The 13,565-nt window shown below is 33.6% G+C and overlaps 1 protein-coding gene and 1 long non-coding RNA gene across 2 annotated transcripts; one reads left to right on the forward strand and one right to left on the reverse strand.

The window, feature by feature from the left end:
• Positions 1-7,291: 7,291 nt before the first annotated feature.
• Positions 7,292-9,956, reverse strand: LOC148206793 (uncharacterized). Its single transcript, XR_015783736.1, has 2 exons — positions 9,817-9,956; positions 7,292-7,602 (listed from the first exon to the last, which is right to left on the reverse strand). It is a non-coding gene; the product is annotated as an uncharacterized LOC148206793 (long non-coding RNA).
• On the forward strand, positions 9,435-12,332 carry LOC124831650 (putative N-acetyltransferase HLS1). The gene is made up of 3 exons (XM_047305710.2): positions 9,435-10,350; positions 10,584-10,759; positions 10,843-12,332. The coding sequence occupies exons 1-3, from the start codon at positions 10,144-10,146 to the stop codon at positions 11,705-11,707; spliced, it is 1,248 nt and encodes a 415-aa protein (XP_047161666.1). The 5' UTR covers positions 9,435-10,143; the 3' UTR covers positions 11,708-12,332.
• The last annotated feature ends 1,233 nt before the right edge of the window (positions 12,333-13,565 follow it).

Raw genomic sequence — 13,565 nt, forward strand, 5'->3', positions numbered from 1 at the left:
AAGTTTGATAAGTATAACTTAAAAAAAAAACATAAAATTTATTATGTAACATTAAAAAAATTAATATTGTGAAGTTAAAAGATTATTTTAATTTATTTTGAGTTTAAAAATTAAAATATAATATAGAGAATGATGATTTCAATTTAAGGACTAAATAACTCTTTTATAAATTCGGGAAGTTTAATTTTAAAATAAATAAAAAATGTGTTATTAGGATATTTATGAGACATGATTTGTGATGAGGATTCATCCATATGATGATGATAGAGAGAGATGGTGCAGATGGTACGGAGGTAGAGTTTGAGTGATGAGATGAGTGTGAAATAGAAAGTGGAAGCGTAGCGGTAACCCTAGGTCAATGGTCAATACTCACTTTTTGTATTGAGGTGTTGTGCTTTACTTGCAAAATAATTATCTTAAGAACTATCCGAAATTTAATTGAAATGACATATGATGAGAATATTACGGGGGTAGGTCCCCAACATTTGCATCCACAGAATTAAACATTTACAAAGTAAAAATGAAAAGTGTCTTACGATCCATTTATGTTTATGTTATTATCCTAACTTGTTTAAATATGGCATATGCACTCTAATTTTATATATTTGATGTTTTTTTTTAAATAAATTGTGTCGTATGTAGAAGTACTTCTATAACCGAACATGCCGAACCATCACGAAGACCCGGACACAGTTAAACTAATCAAGCATAGCAGAAATCCTGACTCGGATCAGATGACCAAAATGATCGTCCAGTCTAAGTCCCTAAATAGGTTACATCATGGAAATTAAGGTAAGAGGGTTATTCCCTCCACCACCATGTGTTGCTTCCTACACCTCCACATTCTCATTTTACCCTGCAGATCACGGATATGGAAGATCCGTTTGGACTTCAACGAATATGAAGATACGTTTGGGCTTCATCTTGACATCCGTCTACCCCCAACCACGTCATCATCGTCACCATGACCCTCGATGCCAACTACCTCCACGACACCATGGCAGTTGTCCTCTCCATGCTCCAGCATTCAACCTGCCCGAAAAATCTCTCCTTCCACTTTCTCTCCGCGAGACGCTCGCGAACTCTTCTCCAGCATCAAGTCCACCTTCCCCTATCTAAACATGAAGATTTACCGCTTCGATAGCAGCAGGGTCCGCGACAAAATTTGTAGGTCCTAGGATCCCGATAGAGCACTGCTTGATCAGAAGAAAACAAGCCCTTATTTTGGAGGATCAATGATAATTTTTTGGCAAGTATACCAAATCATTCCAAGTAATACAGTGAATAAGTAAAAGTATCGTCTCCCAAGGGACTTGTGCAACACATGACAATTCTTCCTTTTTTAACTCAATTAGACATCAAAATGCACAAAACAACACAAGAAACTTTTTGGTATTTTATCAACCAGTTGGTATGCAAGGAATTATATTTAAAAGAAACTTTGTTGGAATTGGGTTTCATGAATCATATGAAGATAAAACTCTGTACAATATATCATTATTTCATTCAAACATTCACATCAAGGCATACTAGTCCTAATCCCTTAACAATTAGTTCTAAATTAATATATCAAAATGTTAATCCCTTAGTCAATTTAACATACAATTTGCATTAAGTCCGATGTTAAGAATGACCAAGTTATTGAGTCTATCGCTAGATCCCAAATCACTTAGGTGCTCTATCTATGTTCATGTTCAAAGTTACCTTCCAGTAATCAAAGACATTCAAATAAGATTATATTTTCATACAATGTTATTAAATTCAAGAAAGAACATATGAACGAACAATGATATATTGAACAAGAAAATTACATCAGAGTAAGTTCATTACATCCAATTTCAACGAAAGAAAAATTTAACTACTCCTAGTCATCTAGAACATACACATTTGAAGCAATCCTTACAAAAATGGTGTCTTGATGCCTTAAAGTAGTCTCTGGAAGTTCTTGAGATGTTTTCGTTTCTTTCCTTTGTCCGGAACCTCTGTTTGACGTTCTTTCTGTCTATTTCCCACTTTAAAAGCCAATTGAAAAAATAACTAATTCGCTAAGCGCACAACTCTTTATGTGCTAAGCGAATATTCAACTGCAGCATATCTTTAATTGTCCTTTATTCGCTCAGCGAGTTGTGTTGGTGCGCTGAGCGAATAAAACTTTATTTAGCTGAGCGATTTAATATTGACTTAGCGAGAAACATCTGATAGCACTCCACTTTGATGTATAAATTCCTGTACAATTTACTACACATTTTCCTACTTCTAACACATTATTTCATGAATAAATACAAATTTTGAGTTAATTAATAAGTCTGAAAACATATATTTTTTATACTTATCAATCAACCTGTAATATGTATTGTCGAAAGTTGTTGAAGAAGGATCAATAGTGGTGCCTGCATTTTTTGCCTGATTTTTTAGTGGACAAATTGATTTCAGTTTTGCTGCAAATGACGGATTTAATGAAGGATCAACATCATGTTTAACATTAAAGCTTTGAAGTTTGCTCTTGAAAGATCTAGTGCATGATGTTGAAGCCTACGGATCTCAAGTCCAAACGGATCTTTGAAGAAAAAAAGTAGGGGTGTAGGATTTTTATAAATATAAGGGATAATTTTAGAATTTTTAGAAAATGTGGAGGTGTAGGGAGAAATGTGGGGTGGTGGAGGGAGTAACTCTCTTAAGGCAAAAAATAATTAAGGATGTTGGGCTGAGATTAGGCCTGATTAAGCTTTCACTAATTTTGGGTTCATGCCCAAAAACTATAAATACAGGTTAAAGGTAAGAGGTGAGTAATCACTTTTACTTTGCATTTATTACTGTTACATTGAGCTACCGAACGGACAATTTACTGACTTTAGCATCGGAGAATCTTTGACAAATATACCTCCGAATAGTAGATTGAAGAGAAAGACTCGAGTTAAAGACCGAATGGTTCAAGAGCATAAATTGTGTAGGTGGTGAAAGTGACTCGACGTCAAAACATAAATAAATGTTTTGGTCCTTTAAAATGGTGAATTGAGAAAAGATTACTAGTGTGATGGGAGAAGAGAAGAGGTGGAGGGTGGACTCGTTAGTTTAATAGTTTCTTTTTGTGCTATGTCTATCCTTGTAATCCACGAGCAAATATTTACACTCTCCACCCATTTTATGCTAGAGGGACTTTTCGGGTCACCACTATGCACTTCTTAAACTAAAGTTCTTCTAAACAAAGCTATTCATAACAAAAAAAAAATATTGTGGATTTTATTTTCATATATTGTTAGTATCATTTTTAATTTTTGGAAATTTAATCATATAAGGTTTTAGAACAAAATAAAACATAACCAAATCCAAATATAAATTTTATCAAACAATTTATGAACAAAATAAATATTACTTTCTTCATAAATGTAAAAGTAGTTAAAGTTTACTTGTATTTGGTAAAAAAGAAAATGTGATCTTGTGCATCTAAATGAGAACGGAAGAGTATTATGCATACTATGAAACATGAGTGTTTTAGATACAATACAACCTATATTTATCTATTCAGTTGCATTACGCGTCTCACCTTTAAATGCTATCTTTTAAATGTGATCTCACGTGAAAAAGGTTTAAATTCCATAACCACATATTATTCAATTCATAAAATAGTTAATCTGATTAAAACAGTGGTTAAATCTTAATGATGGTATACGTCATTTTATCTCTACATATAAATTGATTAGAAATTTTTAAGATCCATTACTATTTTTTTAATTAATCGAAAATGAATTAGTTTTCATATCTATAACTAAAAGTTAGATATTTATTTTTTAATTCATTCTGAGAAATTATACTTTTAAAATCCTTCTCGCTTTACATTTTCTCTAACTAAACAAAGACTTTTACATGTGAATTTGCTTCTAGATTGAGGTCCTGAGGACGTTTAGAATCATTTAAACCAATCAACATTAGATTCTGGTGATTATGTTTAATCTTGCAATAGATTTAAACTTTCTCCTTTACTCTCTTTGAATATATCTTAAGGGGAGGTGTTGTTGGTGTGAGACTGAACTTTTGAAGGCAAACTTGAGTTGATATGCTTCTAAAAAGAATGTGAAGAAAATATTTTGATAAGACACACATCAATCTAATCAAGTTAAGCTAATAATTCAATGTTTATATCGTGATAACTATTTTTGCAAATGATTCACATGTAAATAGAATACACTGTGTTTTGCATGTATAGAAGAGATTTACGTTAATATAACAACACATAAAATTGTTGAGGAACTGTTGGGTCTATTGAGAAGGAAGTTCACTCAAAACCTTAAGACAATGATTTAATGAGTCTTTCAACTTTATATATATAGTGCTCTACTTTCTTATTTTTATCCAATGTGAGACTTAGACTCACACTTGGATTCCAAACAAAAATAGTTCACGATAATACATCAAATCAACCAATATATAACTAGACTCAATTTATTATAATATAGGTTATGTTTATATTATCACACGTATAATCATTTCTTGATAAACCTAACTATAATAATATATTTTAAATAGAATATTAAAAAAAGAATTTTCCCAATTGGATTTTGTACTCATCAATAGAAATGACAAGGGGTCCGGTTGGACATGGACATGAATAGTATTTACCTGCAATCTAACTTGACCAAAAAAACATTCATACGCTACTCAGATCCGCTATCCACGCGGATACCTGTTTAAAAAACATCTACGAGTATTTTAAAACTCGCGGGTACCCGTCGATATCCGCGGATACCCGTAAATATTTAAAAATATATATTTTTATAAATTATTAAAACAAAATTTAAATAAAATTATAAAAATATAATATAAATTAAATTGAATATAAATTAAAATTTAATTTTAATTAAATTTAATCTTATAAAATATAAATTAATGTTAATTTTAATTAAATTTAAATTAATAGAATATAAAATAAATTTTTATTTTCTACGAGTAATTCTCACGTTTTTGATAAAATATTGTTCGTATTTACGAAGTTTTTATAAGTTTATTTTTAGTATTATTTTAAAAGATTTATTTTCAATAAAGATATTTTATGTGTATATAAATTTATGTCTATTTTTTATTTTATTTGACGTGAAACTTTATTTTAACGAGATCTATTCGAGAATTATTTTATCATCCTAACAATGCATGCCGAGGTTCGTCTAAAGAAGGAAAATTTGATGCATTATCCTCAAAACGTGCATTTAAAAATAAAGGAAAATGATACTTGAACAACCATTTTTGACAACATTTAGACACGCGCACACGTGTCAAAATCTGAGTGGTCCATTTTCATTTAATTTTTCCAACTGGATCACTCAGATTTTGACACGTGTGTGCGTGTCTAAATGTTGTCAAAAATGGTTGTTCAAGTGTCATTTTCCAAAAATAAAATATCGTATTGAATGTACGGCATGACCCGGTCACGTCCTAGTACTACCTGCTTCTAGTAGAAGCTTAGGATCACCACAAAAATCAGTAGGGCTGCTGCAGCTGCTACTGTATAAATACGCAAAAATCTTTTTCTAGATTTCTTTCAAAACATACACTTCAACTAAATGCACAAAATCTTTCCTGTAGGTAATAACAATGATGCACACACAAATCTATGCAAACGGGAAATAAATTCAAAATTTTATTATAATGCATTATTACATTTTCCAAAACTTTTAATAATTTAATGAATTTTTATATGTTCACACTATATGCTTGCACCGACTACTATTGTTTTTAATTTACCCAATATTTAACGAGTTTTTATATATGAACTAAATTCAAGAAGATAAAACAATTCTTATTAAAAAGATTCAAGAATGATTATTTTCACCCTCTCAAAAAAGAAATTGTGTTTCTTAATTTTAAAAGAAAGATGTTTCTTGTATATGCATGATCGAGTGAGATTGAATCAGTTCTTCTTCACTGTGTATTTGGAAACGGGTTTCAAATAAATTTGCTGTAAATTTTTATATTTTCCTAAGAGAATATTTGATTACAAGAACTAAATGCATATTTCATTCATAAATACTAAATTAAGTTATACTTATCTCTCATGTATTAAAGATTTACGCACATATATAAAGTTCTTTAATGCGTACTTTAATTTCTGAGAATATGATTAGATCATAGGCAATACCAGTCTTTTGGAGAATGTTAAAAAGTGTCCTAATGACACTTGTATATTTAAATATCCTTATTCCAATACATTTATATTAAAATATGAAATATTTAATTTCATTCATTAAAACAATAAAAATTCATAAATGTTATTTTGTTGTCAGTTAAAATAATAAAAACAAAGATTTTATTTTAAAATAATTTTATAATATAAATAAATTTTTTTAAATTCGTCTTAAGTACACTTTATCTCTCTAAAATTTGTGAATGGTTTTGTGAATAAGTTTTTATATATTTTTTGTTCGGATTATAAACTATTTTGAAAAGTTTTTGGTAGAGATCAATTAGGACTTGTTTAGAAGGTTTATATCAGAAAAATCTATCATAGAAGTGAAATTGTTTCATAGGTTGAGTTCTTTAGTCATTTTAGAGGTTTTAAGTGATGAAAATGGAAAGTAGGATAGTTGGGACGAAACTGAGATGAGTGAGAGTGCTAACCAGTGTAATTAGACTTGGTTATCCAGTTCGTAAACGATATAGGTATTAGAAAGTATTGTTTTGAGTTTAGGTACTTTTGGAGTTGTCAAGTGGACTTAATACACCTAATTTCGGGTCATAATCAAATGAGTACTTCGTTTTAATTCTAAATATGTTTCTTTCATCAATTCTAGTGTGTAAGGAATCCATTTCATCATTAGAACAAGTCTCAAGTGCATTAAAGTTCATGAAAACAATGTGATGTCAACTGATATAGCGCTGAAGGATAGTTTTCTAACATTGAGCGCCACCATTCCAGGGGTGCCAGTGCTGAGCGCCACCATTCCAGGAACGCCAGCTTTCTGGCACAAAGCACCACCATTCCAGTGACTTTGGTATTGAAGGGTAACTTCTAGGCGATGAGCGCTATATATTATTTTATATATTTTTAATTTATTTTAATAATGTAATACACTTTTGACAAGTTTGATTAAACATCCATCAGACAAATTTGTTCATATCCTAATTGAACTAGTTTAAGAAAAATATTAGATAATCATTCTTTACATTGATTAGACGAGTTTAAGGATACTCATTTAGACAAGTTTGTATATACATTGTTTAGACGAGCCTATCAACATACATTAGACCAATTTGTCAATACATTGATAAGACGAGTTTAGCAAAATAAATTACACATGTATTTTCATACACAGAGTAGACAAGTCGATTAATATACATTAGACGAGTTTGTTCACTCATTAATCAGATGAGTCTTGCAATACACATTAGACTAATTGTAACATATACTAATTAGACAAGTTTAGCAGTATACATTATATAAATGTATCCATATACTTATATGACACTTCTATCAATGCAACAATCCACTCAAATCTCTTCGATTTTGCGAGTGATCAAAATTGAGGATATCCTGCAAATCCACGATCCATCGTTTTCCTCTCAAACGAACAACACACAGTTTGTAATTCATCGCCCCCAATTTTGCTTGAACTGTTCATGCCAACACAGTCTTAAACTTGGGTGAAAACATATTTATGAGATAATAATTATTAATTTAATAACATTGCTCATTATTTAATAGCCTTAAAATTTATTAGTCAGTTATGAGAACGGAAAAAAGAGTTGAAATGAGTAGTGAGATGATATGGCAGTTTCACCGCTCCGTTTTGGTAGCAGTTGTAACAGAGGAGGATCATAAATTTTTTATTTTATATTTTACAGTTAAATAATAATTATTTAACATACCTACATACTTTATATTTATTTGATATTATAAAAAGAAATATAATTTACCTTCCTGGGTATACTTCAATATTAACTCTTCCATTAATTATTTGAAAATACCGTTTTTTCTTTTATGTAGTATCACAAAACTAAACTTAGGCTTTGTTCTTTTGAGTGTATTTGGGGAAGATGATTTGGGAGAGATGATTTGAATGAATTTCAGGATAATTTTTTAGTTGTTGTTTTGAGTGGATTTGTGGATAATTGAGAGTGAATTTGGAAGTAAAGTTTGTGAGAATTAATGTAAGATTTGATTGATGTGATAGATTTTAAAAATTAGTTTAATTGGTAGAAATTAAAGATTACCAAAAAGTTCCTACTTATAAAAGTAATATAAAATGTTATTTATAAATGTTATATTTAATTGTAAAAATGTTTATAAAGAAAAAGAAATTATGAATAATTTATAAAATTAATGTTTAAAAATTATAATGTATAGCCTACCCGTTTGCGTAACCTATTACACATGTGCCAGCCAAAACTAACCCCACCCTCGTCGTACGACTTTTCCGCAACAATCCATTCAAATCTCTTCGATTTTGAGAGTGACCAAAATTGAGGGTATCCTGCAAATCCATCATCGACGATCCATCTTTTTCCTCTCAAACGAATATCACACAGTTTGTAATTCATCGCCCGTAGTTTCGTTTGAACAGTATTATCTGATCATGCCAACACAGCCTTAGAGTTTGAAGAAGCCTTAGAGTTTGAAGAATCTTGATAAACTTGGGGTGAAAACATGTTTATGAGATAATAATTATTAATTTAATAACATTGCTCATGATTTAATAGCCTTAAAATTTTGTTAGTCAGTTATGAGAACGGAAAGAAAAGAGTTGAAATGAGTAGTGAGATGATATGGCAGTTTCACCGCTCCGTTTTGGTAGCAGTTGTAACAGACGAGGATCATAAATTTTTTATTTTATATTTTACATTTTACAGTTAAATTTATTTAACATACCTAAATATTTTATATTTATTTGATATTATTTTTATTTATTTAACTTTTTTTAAAAAAAATACAAAAATTTAAACTATTTTTATTATTTTATTTGTATCAAAAATCTAAAAATATATCTCTCTTTACAGTTTTATAACTATCCCACTTTTTGCTGGAAAAGCATGCACAATGGGTGACGAACCACGAGCTGTAATTGCACGCAGTTATTGACACAGTTAAGATTACTAATAATGAGATTGTTAATGATTGTTTCTAATAAATTATGTTTTATGAGAATATAAATAGAAAAGTGATATTTAAAATAATTTAATTTATTGAGAATGGGATAAGTTCACATTGTACATGTGAAGTTAGCGAGCAGAGTTGCTGGAATTTGAATGAAGAGAAGCAGTAAAACGGAGAATGGCGTGATGGAGAGTAGACATGAAATATGCATGTGCATCCCATCCCACATGATAACTGTTGATGTGCATCATGGCTGGGACCGAACCCATTGAAGAGGGAGAGTGTAAAGAAGGTAATCATTACGAATGGGGAGATGATGGGAAGCGTCTTTTTTTCCATAATTAATAAATAGATAAAAGAAATTAATAGGAAAACAAAACACCTACACAGTACTGCGCAGCCATAGCCGCCATTTCCTCTTTCTTTTTCTTTCCTTCTCCATTCTCCTACTTTTTGCTGCTCATTATTGCTTTTGCTAAATTCATTTATTTTCCTTTATTATTATTAGCAAACTTTAGCCAAGAAAGATACAGTGCAGGAGAGAGAAAGGCAAAGTGAACAAATAAAGGACAGATAAAGAGATATTCTTACTAAATTAAAATTAAACCCAGGAATTAAATAACGGAAGTGGTGCAGATTCGGAATAGAAAGTGCGAGAGATTAAAAAAACGGCAAAAGAAAAAGCTTGAAAAGATCAGGTATTTAAAGGGTCGTTACAGAATTTGGATTCGTACCTCAACCGAAGCCCCATGAGAGTGAGAGGATGAAGCATCACACCACACCCTTCTTTTTTCCTTCACTGATTCACTAACGCTCTTTTTCCTCTTAATATTTTATTATTCTACTTCCGTTGCCTGATTGGTGCCAGAAGACAGTCATCCAGTTACGAACGTTAATCCAGTTCAGACACTGGTTTTATGGAAGGGTTTCTCAGGTTTTAAGCTTCTGTTACTTGCCAACGGGTCTCGAAAAACCTGCAATTTCCTCCCCTTCCCCTCTATATAAAGGAAGGTTAAGCTACGCTTTCAGCACTCACTACCTCCTTCATTCATAGAGTAGTTATGAGAGGAGAAGAGTTAGCGTTTGCAATTGGTCCAAACATGGTGGTGGTGACTGTGAGAGAGTTCGACCCAAGTAAAGACACAGAGGGAGTGGAAGCCGTTGAGAGAATATGTGAGGTTGGACCCAGTGGGAAGCTTTCCCTCTTCACCGACCTCCACGGTGACCCTATTTGCAGGGTCCGCAACTCACCTACTTTCCTAATGCTGGTATATAATTATACTCATTCTCAACTATAATCAACTGTCTTTTCTTTCTTTTCTTTTTCTTTTCTTTTCTTTTCTTTTCCTATCGTTGCCAGTGAGCAAGCATCCACCCCTAAAATCCTTTTAACTATTTTCACGCAAAAGTCTTTCTCACCAACTTTTCAACGCTACATAAATCAAACAACCATATGCGTATATAAATAAATAACATTTCATCCTTAATTTGTCTTTATCAGGTAGCCGAAGTTGGTCAAGAGACAGTGGGAATGATAAGGGGTTGCATCAAAACCGTTACATGCGGAAAGAAGCTCCACAGGCACGGAAAGAACACCACCGAACCTGCTTCCAAACAAGTCCCTGTCTACACCAAACTAGCCTACATATTGGGCCTCCGGGTTTCTCCTCACCACAGGTACCTTCTTCATTTTCACTCACTCACTCGTTAACTTATTATGATATTAAGTGTGGCTTTTTATTGGGTGTCTTGTCGTGCAGGAGAATGGGAATAGGGTTCAAACTGGTCCAGAGATTGGAGGAGTGGTTCAGAGACAACGGAGCAGAGTACGCTTACATGGCAACAGAAAAGGATAACGTGGCTTCCGTTAAGCTCTTTACCGACAAATGCGGCTACTCAAAGTTTCGTACCCCGTCCATCCTCGTCAACCCCGTTTTTGCCCACTCACTCAGACCCTCCTCCGACGTCACCGTCATACAACTTGCCCCAAACGACGCCGAGTTGCTCTACCGCACCAAGTTCGCCACCACCGAGTTCTTCCCCCGCGACGTCGACTCCGTCCTCAACAACCACCTCACTCTGGGCACCTTCCTCGCCGTTCCTCGCGGCTCATACTCCCCCGACACGTGGCCGGGTTCGCTCCGCTTTCTCGCGGACCCACCCTCCTCCTGGGGCCTCCTCAGCGTGTGGAACTGCAAGGACGTGTTCACGCTCCAGGTGAGGGGCGTGTCGCGCGTGAAGAAGGCCATCGCAAAGACCACTCGCCTCCTCGACCGCGCCTTCCCCTGGCTGCGCCTGCCCTCCATCCCCAACTTCTTCCAGCCCTTTGGGTTTCACTTTTTGTACGGGCTCGGAGGAGAGGGCCCACGGGCCCAGAAAATGGTGAGGGCTTTGTGCGCCTTCGCTCATAACCTCGCCAAGGATAGTGGGTGCCAGGTGGTGGCGACGGAGGTTTCAGGGCAGGAGCCCCTACGCTGCGCCATCCCACACTGGAAGATGCTCTCTTGCGAAGAGGATTTGTGGTGCATCAAGAGACTCGGGGAAGATTACAGCGACGGTGCGGTTGGTGATTGGACCAAATCCCCTCCCGGATTCTCAATTTTTGTTGATCCCAGAGAGTTCTAATTTTAATTAACAACATCCACATCCACTCGTTGTTAGTGCATTAGCCATTACAATCGCAGCGGCCTCTATCCTTTCACAAAAGTAGAAAAAAAAAATCTTAGCTTTAAAATCTCGTAAAGTTGAACCGAATATTCTACTTTTTTTTTTTTAATATGTAATTTTGTAAATGGTAGTAAAATGAATGTGGCTTTTTAGATCCTTTAACAAGCTCGTGTTTGTTGCCTGGCCTGTGGTGTGGCTGTGGCAGCGGTGGTGGTTTTCCGATAGATTAGAATAGCGAAGGGTGAGAGAGAATGAGACGTTGATGTGTGAATCCTAATATCCATTTGGGATTGTGCATGTGGTGAGAGTTGTTAAATGAGAAAGGAAGTTTTGTTAGACTACATTTTGACGTCGTTGATAATAATATGCCGCGAGTGGGGACCTTAACTTTGTTTTATTGGGTTCCTAGTATCTTTCTTATTGAGGGTAGTGGGAATCAAATGGCGCCCATTAAGTTCGAGTGTAAGCCTCCTAATATAGGCAATTAGCCTTTATCTTAACCCCATCCAGAGAAAAACATTACTTCGACACATAGATTCATCATGGGACATACGCTGTCTCCTATCAACATTCCACCTCTGCTTCCTATTCATCATTTTCCTCCAACAAATTCCATCCTAAACGCAGACGGAGATCAACGTTTTCGCTTACGATATTCCAATCATAGTTTCAATACAACTTTTCTTTTAGTTTAATTACCAGTTTATAACAAAATCATGAAACTTATATTTCTACATCTACTGATTTTACTTTAATATTTGTCCTTGCTATGGAAACTTAACCATTACATAATAAAGGTAAGCTGAAACTTTATCACATTCACCTTTTCTCACCGGAACAAAAACATTTAACCTTCTTTCACGCCATATTTGGTTACTTGGCATAAAAGAGGAGGCTTTGTTGGGGGAGAAAAGATTACTCTTTTTCGGTAGCCACATAAAAGAAATATAAAAAGTGGACAAATCATGATTTTTTCTTTTTTTTTAAATCCGTCAACTAAGATTTACCACGAGTTGAGCGGACAAAATTTGTGACTGAGGTACGTTAAACACCTACCTTCCTTTTAATTGAAGGTAATAGAGATTCAATGACTATCTTTATAATCACATAAATGCGCATTTCTCAAGATGAGGACAAATTTTCACTCAGCACAAAACAAAACATGATCTCATCGTTTCGTGCTTTCTTTTATCTCTGTATATGATGTCCTGTGTCGGCCCATTTACTAAGACCAAGATGCCACATTTTTATAATCTACTATTTCTTTATTTGTGCTTCATGTTGGGTTAAATTAATCTATTTAATTGTTAAATGCAAGTGTATCACAAAAAGACGAGGGAAATGTATGAGTGAGAATGTTGTGGTTTCTTTAAGTTGACCTTTATAATGATCTCTCCCTCTTAATTTGATTCCTTTCCTTTTGTGGTTGTAGTTTGGCACTTTAGTGAACTGCACGTTTTGGGATAGTGACATAAGAAAAAAAGCCATAGTTCAATAATACGAGGAAAGATCAACTTTTTTATGTTTTTGGTCTGCACTAGCTGTTTTGCTATCGGAAAGTCTACGTGTATATCTTTTAAAATTTTACCATTTGACATTATATATGTATGGTATGAGTAATGGAATCGACAAACAAACAATTAACAACTCTTAACTAATTGGTTAATATAGTCGTTGAGGTAGTTAGAATTGATTGACAGTTAATAAAAATATGAACTATTTATTAGTAATGGATTAGGCCTAATGGTAATCTCATTTTAATATTTATGTTTGACACGTAGGTCAGGTAACTAATTCTGAGTACTCACTTTTTATT

Source organism: Vigna umbellata, chromosome 1 (assembly GCF_029865625.1).
Source record: "Vigna umbellata cultivar VRB3 chromosome 1, Vumbellata_1.0, whole genome shotgun sequence".
Classification (NCBI taxonomy): domain Eukaryota; kingdom Viridiplantae; phylum Streptophyta; class Magnoliopsida; order Fabales; family Fabaceae; genus Vigna; species Vigna umbellata.

Coding starts and splice junctions, on each gene's coding strand:
- LOC124831650 (XM_047305710.2), top strand. CDS start 10,144: ATGAGAGGAGAAGAGTTAGCGTTTGCAATTGGTCCAAACATGGTGGTG. Junction 10,351..10,583: donor CACCTACTTTCCTAATGCTG/GTATATAATTAT, acceptor TGTCTTTATCAG/GTAGCCGAAGTTGGTCAAGA. Junction 10,760..10,842: donor CGGGTTTCTCCTCACCACAG/GTACCTTCTTCA, acceptor CTTGTCGTGCAG/GAGAATGGGAATAGGGTTCA.